Source organism: Apodemus sylvaticus, chromosome 2 (genome assembly GCF_947179515.1).
Source record: "Apodemus sylvaticus chromosome 2, mApoSyl1.1, whole genome shotgun sequence".
In the NCBI taxonomy this organism is placed as follows: Eukaryota; Metazoa; Chordata; class Mammalia; order Rodentia; family Muridae; genus Apodemus; species Apodemus sylvaticus.
This window is the reverse complement of record NC_067473.1, coordinates 13,665,121-13,678,895: the sequence shown is the minus strand read 5'-3', so window position 1 is coordinate 13,678,895 and position 13,775 is coordinate 13,665,121. Positions and strand designations below refer to the sequence as shown.

The following is a 13,775-nucleotide window of genomic DNA, read 5'->3' as shown; positions in this document are numbered from 1 at the left end:
ATGGTTGTGAGCCACCATGTGGCTACTGGGAATTGAACTCAGGACCTTTGGAAGAGCAGCCATCTCTCCAGCCCCATCTAGAAACTCTTGAGGATTCTGTTTTCTGATAATAACTTAGTGACATTTTATAATATCTTTGCTTCTTTATTCCAATCAAAGATGTCTATATATACCTTGTAGCTATAAAATAAATACCTACTGATAGTCAGGCACAAGGAAGGGGTGTCCAAAATAGGTATAGAATTGATGTCCATCAGGAATTGTAGAATATGTTCAGAGTCATGACTTGAAACTGAAATGAAAGTATAATTGGACTTAATTGTTTGTGTAGTCACAACTCTAGAGACTTGAAACAGAAAGGAAAGTATAACTGGACTTAATTGTTTGTCTAGCCACACCTCTAGAGGTTTGTAATGTGCAAGCCTGCCTTGGTGGAAATAGGAGCATCTGGCCACTTATAGTTATACTCTTCCATTCTTTTTGACATATGCACTTCTCTTGTTAACTGATCTCAAATTGAACGCTATGTAGTTACTTTTAAAATAGGTTCACCTAGCAAGTTCCTTTCCTAGGGAGCAAGTGGCCTTCCTTCCCCACAGTGTTCTGGGAGCTTATAAGTCATGGTTGGCCTTGTAGAGAATGCCTTCCCTGCAGGACTGTGGGCATCAGGCATGATCGTAAAGGCTCCTGCTCAGTATCCTTCCCTTTTCTACTGTTTTTGTTTTTTAAAAAAGTGTATGGTTTCCATTTACAAAATTTCAGAATGTAACTCCATTTCTTGTCTAGACAGCAAGGTATGCATGTGTGATTGCTGTGCACGCTTTGCCAGAAGGTACAGGCTGTTCAGGGGGGACCACTGCCCGGGTGGGAATCACTGCCCTGCCCTTCCCGAGCTTATGCTGTTGACGCCACATGGTCTCTCTCTCTCTCTCTCTCTCTCTCTCTCTCTCTCTCTCTCTCTCTCTCTCTCTCTCTGTCTCTCTCTCTCTGTCTCTCTGTCTCTGTCTCTCTCTCTGTCTCTCACTCTGTCTCTCTCTTTCTCTCTCTCTCTCTGTCTCTCTCTTTCACTATATGTTCTGTAAAACGTACGTAGTAGTAAAACAATATAGGTAACATAAAACATTTAGAACATTTTGACTTACATTATGCAATTCAAAATTGCTAATCTGTGTAATATCAAAGCAGTATGAATGCTGGGACATTAAATTTTAGGTTGGTGAGGTGATTTTACCACAAAAACGAGACAGTGGGAGAGAGAGAGTGTGTGTGTGTGGGTGTGTGTGTGTGTGTGTGTGTAAAATTAATCACAATAAATGGGAATTAGTCTGGGATAGTGATTATTGCTTTTGTTTCTCCTAAAACAATTCATATGCTAAATAAAATTCACAGGCATATCTCAAATTTTTAAAATAAATGTGAACACAAATACAATATTCATGTTGATGTCATTTTAGGCTCTAAATACTAAATACTAAAAACTTAAAGAAAGTTGAAAATATCACCAAATAAATAATTATCTAGATATCTACTATTTAAATTTTCTGTAGAGAAGATGTTTACTTAGATTCCTAATTTAGTTTTTAGAGACATCTGTCCTTGAGTGTTCAGACTCCCTGAAGATAGTGGAGTAGATGGCCCCGATGGTCTGAGTTGTGCCAGCAACTTGCACTATTTCCTGAATTCCCGAGGGAACTGAAGTAAATCAGACCATTCCAGACCCTATCACCCATTCTGAGACATATAACTCTTACTATCATCTAAATTAAATAAGCACAAGCATCTCATCTCATTAAATCGAATTGATTTTTTTGTTTTGCTTCATTTTATTGTATTGATCATTTAAAAATTTTGACCTGTCTGGGACATTTGGCTGTTCTGCAGAGCTCCCTTGCATATTTATTTGTTTCTTCTTGGTAGTCTTGTCTACTTTAAAACTAATTCTAACATGGCATTTTATCTAATGTCTCATTAGAAGCATAATGTTTCAGGATTCAATTTTATAGACACAGATTTGATTCTAGAAGGTGGTAGGGTTATATGCTTCATAGGGTCATGGGATCTGTTGTAAATTTTTTTTTAAAGAATAAAACTTTTAAGTTTATTTTCTAACATTTTAATACTAGTATCTTATAACATGAAGTCTTTATTATAAGTCAAGGTGTCAGTAAATGCAGACTCCTCGATTACAATACATAGAGATGAAACTTTAGCTGATTCCATATAGCAGATGGATTATTCCTTTGCCTGGAGGGTTTTGTTGTTGTTGTTGTTCATCTAAGTTAAGATGCCTTACCCTACTGGCTAGAGCGTGTTTGGACTGGGTTATAATAATGCATGTTATATGCTTTGCATCACTGGAAGTTCAGAACACTGCTGCATAGAACAAAGCATTGTTAGTTTAAAGAGAGCAAGGTCTCCGAGCTCTGAGGCTCTCATCCGGTGTGACGGATGACCTTGTGCTCTGGCAGCTGTACTGTGCATGCCCTGCTAGCCCTGTGCTTCACTAGCTGGAGGTGACCTACAGTGGCACCTTGGGTGCAGAGTGTTCCTGCAAAGGAGCTGGTCCATGTCCAGATTGTCAACATTTGTTTTCTGCAATGACGCAAACTTTATTTTCCAAAATTTAACGTTCATTTAAATTACAACATCTTAAAAGGACCTTTCTATTACATTAAATTGAATAAGTAGAATTAAGAGGTTATTTACCACAGGTGATTTCTAATGCCTGATATGAGAGTTACCGAGACCCAGGTGTGATCTATGTTCATCAAGAGAAATTATATATATTTCCCCTTTAGAAATGTTTAATGAATATTCAAAATACTGAAATATACATATTAAAGTGATACTACTGGCTATTTCAATACCTGTCTATATTGGGTACTCTTTTAATCAGGTTGAATTACCAATCACGCAACCTTTCTTCATTGTGAAGACTTTAAATATCCTTTAATAGTTTACATGTTTAACATTTAAATATTAAAGACTGTAAATAGTCCTGCCATTTAAGAATACTCCACTGTTTAAGTGTGGCGTCCTATAGAGTAGAAGCAAGCCGAATCTAACTGTAGCAGGTGCAGACTAACCAGTGTCTCCCACACTCACCTACTTTCCCAAGTCCTGGGCAGCTACTACTTTATTCTCAATTTCTACAAAGTCAGTGTTTTAGATTCCACATGTGAATAAAATTACACATCACACTGCTTTACTTGCCTTATTTCACTTACTATAGTTATCTTTAGTTACATCTAATAAATTAACAATTTTATTAGTTAAAAATTATGAAGAATATGCCCAGGAGATGCCTCGTTAGGTAAGATGCTTGCTCCTGTGCTCAGAAACCTGTGACTGATTAAGAGGTCCAGCTTTTTGGGAAAGAGAGAACTGACTTCTTCAAGTTGTTCTGATTTCTACACATGAATATGAATCATGCCATTTCTCTCTCTCTCTCATTCTTTCTCTTATCCCCTCCCTCCCTCTCTCTCTCTCTCTCTCTTTCTCTCTCACACACATACACACATACAGAGAGAGAGAGAGAGATGGATATGCACACACATATGCACATGCATACACACAAAGACATAAATAAATAATAAATAAATAAATAATAAAGATAATACAATTTTTAAAAACTGCAAGAATATTTTTGATTGCCAGTTGGTTGTGCCTCACATCCCAGCACTCAGGAAGCAGACTCAAGAGGAACTCTGATTTGAGGCTACCGTGACCTACAAAGTGAGTTCCTGGACTGTCAGGGCTACCAGGAGAAACCCTATTTCAAACCAACCAAACAAAAAATTTAATTTATAATGTTTGCATACTTTGGGCCATTGTTTTAGTTTAATTTGTTTTATGAAAATAATTTTATCATTGACAATTTTTAGGTTAATCTTTTAGTAAATAAAATACTTACAATTCAATGGCTATTACACTTTCCTTGTGTTTCTACTAGTCTCTTCATTATCTCCAGTGTGGTGTATTGTCCAGGGGTACCTACCACGTATGCATGTAAACTGTAGTATGTAGCCACTTGAGGATTTACTATTTTAATGAGTGAGTCTCATAGCTCTCCCTTTTTTCCATTTTCACTTTCTTTTCCAGAAACTACACATTCTTGTTTTTAAAATTGTTTATAAACATATTTGTTGTATATTAATGTATTTTATAGAAACATTATGATTCTTTTTAAAAGATTTATATATGTATCTATATTTATTTTTATTTAATTTATTCATTCATTTATTAATTCATTCATTTTATGTATGAGTACTCTGTAGCTGTACTGATGATTTCAAACCATCATGTGGTAGTTGGGAATTTTGAATTCAGGATCTCTGCTTGCTCTGGTCAGCCTGCTCCAGCTCAGGTTGGGCCCTGCTTGGCCCAACTTGGCCCACTGGACTCCAGTAGGCCCTGCTCACTCCTGCTTAAAGATTTATTTATTGTTATATCTAAGTACACTGTAGCTGTCTTCAGAAGCATCAGAAGAGGGCACCAGATCTCATTACAGATGGTTGTGAGCCGCCATGTGATTGCTGGGATTTGAACTCAGGACCTTTAGCTCTTAACCACTGAACCATCTCTCCAACTCAACATTATGACTCTTGCTATGAGTCAATAAAATAAATTTTCAATACTTCAGTGTTATTTAAGTCCTCACTGTGGTTCTGCTCAGTGTACCTCAGTATATACTTACCTTCTACATCTCTTCATGAAGTAAGTGTGTCTACATGTCTTAGCATCGAGCCTGCCCCACTGTGTTCTTATGGCCACTACACTAAATCCAGTGTTTAATATCCATCCTGGTCGCACAGCATGAATGAGACAGCTCAGGCTGGGCGGAATTTCCAAGCCGTTCTCCTGAATGCTCTTTCCTTTGATGTGATAGACTACAGCTCCCTAGTAACTATTAACTTACGAAAATGAGGTTCTGCTCCCAGTAATCATACTATGAGCCATCTTCATCATCATGAATCAGCAACGCATCCATACATGCAGAAATTCCCATGGTGAGTTAGTGGCTAAGAAGAAACAATGTTATAATCCATTATGTTGTTACTATGGTGACATTATTTCCATGTTCATTTCATTTGGAACAGAATAAAAACTACTTTTAACAATCACTGATCTGGAACCATAAAGCATACTATATATTATATTAAGAATATATATTATATATTAAGAATATATAACATTCTATAAATTATATATTAAAATATAAGAGTTAATACAACTGAAAGATTAAAGCATTCCTCTAAAGAACAGACTTTCTATAATAAAGTGTTACCATGCACCATTGTAGATACTATTTATGAAATAGTTACAGAACAAAAAAGAAATTTTCAAAGTGGAAGTAGATTCCCTTTATACATTAGAATTTTATTCAAGGCTCTGTAGAAGCATCACCCATGAACCCGTTCATTTAATTCTTTCAGTAGTAAAATACAAATATTCACTGGATACATTTCTAGAGGACCTGAGTCTCTCTCTCTCTCTCTCTCTCTCTCTCTCTCTCTCTCTCTCTCTCTCTCTCACACACACACACACACACACACACAGATAGAGACAGAGACAGAGAGGCAGACAGACAGAGACATGGAGAAAGAGAAGAGAGAGAGAGGGAAGGTAAATAGAGAGTGAGACTGCAAACAAAGTTTGTGGGTAAGAACACATCCAGTCTCGCTTGTATAAAGTAACTAAACTTCTCTACCTCAAAGCCTAAATCCTAGGTAAGATATATAAATGTTTGAATATTTTGCTCTAAATATAGTCTTATATTCAGCAAGCATCACATATTTCAAATCAAGGTCATGTTACAAACATCAGTTACTGGAATATGGAGTTTAGTATAGTACATATACAGGAGTATTTTGTCATGTAATTATTGTAGCTTTCCAGATTAAACATCCAGATATGCCGCCCATGTGTATAAAGTTGGATCAACATGCACTTCTGCTTCTCTGTGCCCTGGTTATTATTTTAAAATCAAAATTATCTAACATCAATCTAAGAATTGAGCATCTTGTGTTTTCCTGTGTTTTATAAAGTATATTTGATTATATTTTAGAATGCATTTGTTCAGTTTCTCTGTATTGAGTTATACAAAGTTAAGTCTTTTTATGTTAGATGAGATGCTTTGGGAAAAAGCTAAAGAGATGCTGTTTCATCTCCTACAGATCTGAAAAATACACATATATTAGGGATATAAAAAGGCACTTAGCATATTAGATATAGTATCTTCTAATGTTAGTTAATTGATATATCATTAATATATGGTATGTTTCAGTTAAACTGTTTTCAGTAATCCTATAAATAAAGTGGGAGTTTTGATGTTATAATGAACAATTATTTCAATATCTTAAATGCAATAAAATCAGAAATACCATCATATTTGCCCTCTATCAGATGTGTATCAAATGGTATGCACCATTTTCCAAGATTATTTCCAGAGAGAGCTAAACCATGCACTACTATTTATATTCATCTATTATCTATAAACAATAAATCAATATAATACATGGGATGTATTACATTAGGTATGTGTTCTTATGTTTGTTATTCTTATTGCTAATCCTAATTTCTCATGAGGTATTCTGCAACATCACGTGAACCTAGTTTAATTGCCTGGTAACTTATAGGAATATATTCCAATTTCTCTTTCCTCCAGATTTGTTAAAATTCTGGGTAACTCTCATGTCCTTTGTGATGTCAAGGTCAGAGGTGGAGCTTGAGAACCTGTGCTCTAAAGCCTATAGTGCCTTGTACTGACTTCACTGCTGTTTTAAAATAAGAGTAACTCCACTGTTAGCATGCTCATGGTGAGACACGCTGGGATGTCAGTCATTAGTTGAGTTTTTTCTTCATGGCAATGCTACTAACACAGCTTCTTATTTTCTTAATATCCTCTTGTCTCATTCAGTCAATAATAATCCAAGAACAATTTTTAAAATGTGTTAATTTTCATATTAAAATCTAAGAAAAGCAAACTCCTTGTATCAATTGCATTCTTTCCTTTCCCAGTCAAGGCAGCTGTGACTTTTCTTTTGTTAGGCAATATGTCACTTTGTGGTTTCTCCTGAGCCACCCCTTGTTGCATTTCTCTTGCCTTCTCAGTGTGATTCTCTCATTCAGATATTTTCACCTTAAGAGTGACTCTTGTTTTGCATAAATTGTTTGTTATCACTAAATCCATTTACTCGTGGCTTTACCTGAATGAGAACATTTTCTTCTGTTTTCAAACAACTTTACCAAAGACAGATATTACAGTGAAAACCCTAAATAGATGCGTTTATGTGCATATGTCCTGATACCAGTCTACATGAGCAATGGCTCCTTATGTCTATATAATGACATCATGGCTTACTGAACACATAGTAACACATACTGAAGGGTTGTGTAGGAGTTCAGAGTCACTGTGAAGGTCAACGTTGCTAATATTTATATCTAAATAATTTTTATAATGGTCTAAATAACAATGTGTGTGTGTCTCAGCATTTGAAGATACCGACATGTTATTTTTTGGGTTACATTTTTTAAAACAGTAAAATAATAAACAATGACATGATATGAAGATAGCATCAACAATAAACAAACTCTTTTTACAGTCCTGTTGAGATTTTGTTCTTACAACATTCGACCAACTGCTTCGTGGCAGTTTCTGGTTTGTTCTTTCTGATTTTCCCTGTTGCTCAGTAGGTATATCCCTGACATATGCTAATGAATGTTGGGACTTTTCTGTGCACTGTATTTAAAATTGATTTTTATTCCCTTTTTTTTAAAAAAATGCTTCTGGAATATATAAAACAATTTCCACAAAAGGAATAGAAAATATTAGTCTAAATTTAGTCTGAAAAATAGAAAAATGTTTATAAAAATGTTTCGATTGAAAAACTATTTAATATGCAAGCCAGAAATTTCTAAAAGCATTGTGAATGGTTTTCCACCCAGGGAATAATAAGATGATACTGTACGGCAGGCACAATTAGAGAGGACAAAGGACAGGAAATTAACCTTTGATTTTAATTCTTAGATCGTTGACTTGTATCATTATTTATGGGTTCCCGATGCCTATTTGAGAAAACTGAGTTAGGATTTAATTGTGTTCAGAATTGTAATGGTTCTCTTCTTCTTTAGTGTGCTTACTTTTTAAATCAAAACCGATGCACAGAGAGAAGTTGCAAAAGTCAAGAAAATGACATAAGACAATGGTTCTTTAGTTCTCTCATATCCTCCTCATGTGTGCTACTATTTTTTAAATTATTGTCAGCTGCCAGGTATAAGCTTAGTAATGTAAATTCTGAAATTTATTTCAAGTGGATAATTTAAATTTGATTGTCCCACCACACTTACCTCTGCCTTACATCTGCATCTTAACATGTGTTTTAAGAGAGCTCAGGATGATTCTGGAATGCTTCCAACTTGAAGCAATGAGGAGATAACTTAGTTTTAATTGGGTAATATGAGCATTTAATGTGACTGCTATAGAATTTATATGAGCATTTAGTCACAGCACCGTATTTAAAATACAGCTCTATCCTTTGAAGAATATATACTGTGAGCAAACAAGGAAGTCAATATGAAAACATTTGTTTGCCTATTTTATAAAGTTGTTTATTATCTTTCCTTTCCTGTGTAGCCTGAAAGAAATGAGAGTGAGCCGGGCAGCCAACGGATTAAACCTGTTTTTATTGAAGATGCTAATTTTGGACGCCAGATATCCTATCAGCATGCAGCGGTCCATATTCCCACAGACATCTATGAGGGCTGTAAGTAAAATAATGTGAAGAACTGTTGGGATGCTGAGCATGTCTTACACACACACACACACACACACACACACACACACACACACACACACACGACACAAAGGAGCAAGTTAGAAACTGTCTGTTACAACTGAGGCGAGTTTGTGGAGAAGCTTGAACCAAACCTCAGTAGAGATGGCTTTGCTCGTGTATAAGGCCTACCCTGGGCTCTGTCTCTAGAAACATAAATATAGCAAAAATGAACAACCACAAAAAGCAATGACAACAGCAAAGTGTCATTGGCAGACTCCTAGATAAAGTGACAAATGTGATTTCTTATACATTTCTAATCAGATAGAATCTAGAACTCCTTATTGAAAATAGAAGCCTTTCTGATCTGTTATAAGTAATTATCCTACCCTAATTAGCAAAATAACTTAAAAGTATATAGATTTGTTCTTTAAAAATCAAAATAGTATAGCTACATATTATGTATGCAGAAATACACCAGCCAATTAAAGGAGATAGATTTTAGACTGCAATGGTAGACTGCCAATTTTACCATCTTAGTGTGTCTGTAAGTGTGGCTTTCTTTTCTTTACCCTAGAACACATTAAAAACACCTTTAATGTTGTGTGCTCAAGATACAAATGAATTTTCCTTTGGGGCAAGGAAATTGCTCTAAAGAAACTGACACTACTCTCTTGGACTCAGTTAAGATGGCTTCTTTGTATCTTGGATATTCCGAGATACAACTCACAGACCACATGAAGCTCAAGAAGGAGGACCAAAGTGTGGATACTTTTTGATCCTTATTGGAAAGTGGATCAAAATACTCATGGAGGGACCCATGGCTCTAGCTACATATGTAGCAGAAGATAACCACTTCAGATATCAATGAGAGGAGAGGCCATTGGACCTATGAAGGCAAATTCCCCAAATAGGGGAATGCAAGTCAGGAAATTGGGGGGAGGGGGTTCTTCAGTCAATCATAGACTGGGTTTCCATGTCATTCATTCTATAGTCCATTTCCTAAGCCCCTTTCTGTGCCTTGTGACTTCCTTTCTCACATAAAGGAAAAACAAGAGGAAAAAACCCATTGTGCAGTTTAACAATATTTTTCTTATAGTCCGGCAAATTGGAGAAACTACAGAATGCATCAAGTATCCAAAGAAGACTAAAAAATTGTGTAAAATCAGGAGCCAGGTTGAAGATAGAAACTTTAGCAGTACTACTTTCTCAACTGAATCTTTCAGCTTTCTCAGCAAACATTTTCATGTAGGTAAAATGGAGTTAAGATTATAGTCCCTAAAGGCCATTTGAGGATAAGGTAGCAATACGTTTTAAGTTCCAAAATAATACCTAACTCAAAGTAATTTCATATCAGGATTTGGTATTAGTAGCCTTGTGCTATATTTGAGATGAAAAAAAACTGTGTAAAGAATCTTCATAAATTATACTTTTTTTTGGTAAATTTGTTCTGAGGTTATTTTAAAAGGAAGAATGAGATGCATGCATGCTTTTATGAATGACATACATTTCCGCTTTTATTAACTTACATTATTCATTCACTTCCCTCCGCTTTTGTTTCCTGTTGGGGTGCTGGTGGTGGCACCCAGGCAGTCATGCATGACCCAACTTACATCCTCAGCCCTGTTTCTCCTTTTCTGTGTTTTAAAGACACGTGCTATTTTTTTTTCAGTGTATCAGTGCTTTTAGAATTTTTTTTTAATTTTTTTTATTCGATATAATTTATTTACATTTCAAATGATTTCCCCTTTTCTAGCCCCCCCACTCCCCGAAAGTCCTGTAAGCCCCCTTCTCTTCCCCTGTCCTCCCTCCCACCCCTTCCCACTTCCCCGTTCTGGTTTTGCCGAATACTGTTTCACTGAGTCTTTCCAGAACCAGGGGCCACTCCTCCTTTCTTCTTGTATCTCATTTGATATGTGGATTATGTTTTGGGTATTCCAGTTTTCTAGGTTAATAACCACTTATTAGTGAGTGCATACCATGATTCACCTTTTGAGTCTGGGTTACCTCACTTAGTATGATGTTCTCTAGCTCCATCCATTTGCCTAAGAATTTCATGAATTCATTGTTTCTAATGGCTGAATAGTACTCCATTGTGTAGATATACCACATTTTTTGCATCCACTCTTCTGTTGAGGGATACCTGGGTTCTTTCCAGCATCTGGCAATTATAAATAGGGCTGCTATGAACATAGTAGAGCATGTATCCTTATTACATGGTGGGGAATCCTCTGGATATATGCCCAGGAGTGGTATAGCAGGATCTTCTAGAAGTGAGGTGCCCAGTTTTCGGAGGAACCGCCAGACTGATTTCCAGAGTGGTTGTACCAATTTGCAACCCCACCCCACCATGATCAAGTAGGCTTTATCCCGGGAATGCAGGGTTGGTTCAATATACAGAAATCCATCAATACAATCCACTACATAAACAAACTCAAAGAACAAAACCACATGGTCATTTCATTGGATGCTGAAAAAGCATTTGACAAAATTCAGCATCCTTTCATGCTTAAAGTCTTAGAGAGAACAGGAATTCAAGGCCCATACCTAAACATAGTAAAAGCAATATACAGCAAACCGGTAGCCAGCATCAAACTAAATGGAGAGAAACTTGAAGCAATCCCACTGAAATCAGGGACCAGACAAGGCTGCCCCCTTTCTCCTTATCTTTTCAATATTGTACTTGAGGTACTAGCTCGGGCAATTCGACAACATAAGGAGGTCAAAGGGATACAAATTGGAAAGGAAGAAGTCAAAGTATCATTATTTGCAGACGACATGATAGTCTACCTAAGTGACCCAAAAAACTCCACTAGAGAGCTCCTACAGCTGATAAACAACTTCAGCAAAGTGGCAGGTTATAAAATCAACTCAAGCAAATCAATGGCCTTCCTATACTCAAAGGATAAGCAGGCTGAGAAAGAAATTAGGGAAATGACCCCCTTCACAATAGCCACAAACAGTATAAAGTATCTTGGGGTGACGCTTTTAGAATTTTAATCACAAAATATTTCTCACTTTTTGAAAGAAAAGAGTGTGTGTATAAAGTTTATTACTTCCTGGCAATTAAAATAATATCTTTCTTTTTTTTTCAGTTTCTTTTTTTTTATTCGATATATTTTTATTTACACTTCAAAATGATTTGCTCTTTTTTGGCCCCCCCGAATCCCCGAAAGTCACATAAACCCCCTTCCCTCCCCCTGTCCTCCCATTCACCCCTTCCCACTTCCCTGTTCTGGTTTTGCCCTATACTGCTACACTGAGTCTTTCCAGAACAAGGGGCCACTCTTCCCTTCTTCTTGTACCTCATAAGATGTGTGGATTATGTTTTGGGTATTCCAGTTTTCTAGGCTAATATCCACTTATTAGTGAGTGCATACCATGATTGATCTTTTGAGACTTGGTTACCTCACTAAGTATAATGTTCTCAGGCTCTATTCATTTGCCTAATAATTTTATGAATTCATTGTTTCTAATGGCTGAATAGTACTCCATTGTGTATATATACCACATTTTTTGCATCCATTCTTCTCTTGAGGGATACCTGGGTTCTTCTGGCTATTATAAATAGGGCTGCTATGAACATAGTAGAGCATGTGTCCTTATTACATGCTGGGGAATCCTCTGGGTATATGCAGAGCAGTGGTATAGCAGGATCTTCCGGAAGTGATATGCCCAGTTTTCTGAGGAACCGCCTGACTGATTTCCAGAGTGGTTGTACCAATTTGCAACCCCACCAGCAGTGGAGGAGTGTTCCTCTTTCTCCACATCCTCTCCAACACCTGCTGTCTCCTGAATTTTTAATCTTAGCCATTCTGACTGGTGTAAGGTGAAATCTCAAGGTTTTTTTTGATTTGCATTTCGCTAATGACTAATGGTGTCGAGCATTTTTTAAGATGCTTCTCAGCCATTTGAAGTTCTTCCGGTGAAAATTCTTTGTTAAGGTCTGTACCCCATTTTTTAATAGGGTTATTTGGTTTTCTGGGGTCTAACTTCTTGAGTTTTTATATATTGGATATTAGCCCTCTATCTAATGTAGGGTTGGTGATGTAGGGTCTTTTCCCAATTTGTTGGTTGCTGATTTGTCTTTTTGATGGTGTCCATTGCCTTACAGAAACTTTGCAATTTTATGAGGTCCCATTTGTCAATTCTTGATCTTAGAGCATAAGCTATTGGTGTTCTGTTCAGGAATTTTCCCCCTGTACTGATGTCCTCCAGGGTCTTCCCCAGTTTCTTTTCTATTAGCTTCAGAGTGTCTGGCTTTATGTGGAGGTCCTTGATCCATTTGGATTTGAGCTTAGTACAAAGCTCAAGGAGACAAGTACAAAGGAGACAAGGATGGATCAGTTCGCATTCTTCTGCATGCTGGCATCCAGTTGAACCAGCACTATTTGTTGAAAAGGCTATCTTTCTTCCATTGAATGTTTTCAGCCCCTTTGTCAAACATCAAAATAATATCTTTCTTATCTAATTCACAGTGTTAGGTGCAAAAGTTCTTTAGAACTTTTTGTTACTTCTGAGTCATAGTTTTGATTGCTGGAATTACTTTTATTAGATTCTTGGGACTAAACCGATGGCTTACTAGTTAGGAGAATTTGCTGCTCTTGTAGTGAACCTGAGTTTGGTTCCCAGCAACCACATGACAGCTCACAATCATGCAATTTCAATTCCAAGGTATCTAACAACCTCTTCTGATTTCCATGGAGAAGAGTCATGCACACGATACTCATTTTTCTCTCTTAAAAGATTTGCTTGGCTATTTTTAACTCCATATACATTTATGCCTGTGTATGTACACATGCACATGAGTGAGGGTGGCCACAGAAATCTTAAGAGAATGCAACATGGTACTAGCATGACTGCTTGAAGAATTTGATGCTACCTTGAATATTGTTGCCTTCTTAGAAACCTTCCATAACTGTGATTGCTTTACTGTCTGGTGTTTCATGTCATTCCCCATTCCTGTTATTCAGTAATTTATGAATGCCAAAATGATATCCT

General features: G+C 36.6%; 1 protein-coding gene across 1 annotated transcript in view; it reads left to right on the top strand.

Moving 5' to 3' along the window:
* Positions 1–13,775, top strand: part of Cacna2d1 (calcium voltage-gated channel auxiliary subunit alpha2delta 1) — a 445,325-nt gene that overhangs the window by 264,588 nt on the left and 166,962 nt on the right. Inside the window, exon 6 of the mRNA XM_052173128.1 lies at positions 8,636–8,765. Within this exon, the coding sequence (XP_052029088.1) occupies positions 8,636–8,765 (130 nt within the window). The remainder of the gene's footprint in view (positions 1–8,635; positions 8,766–13,775) is intronic.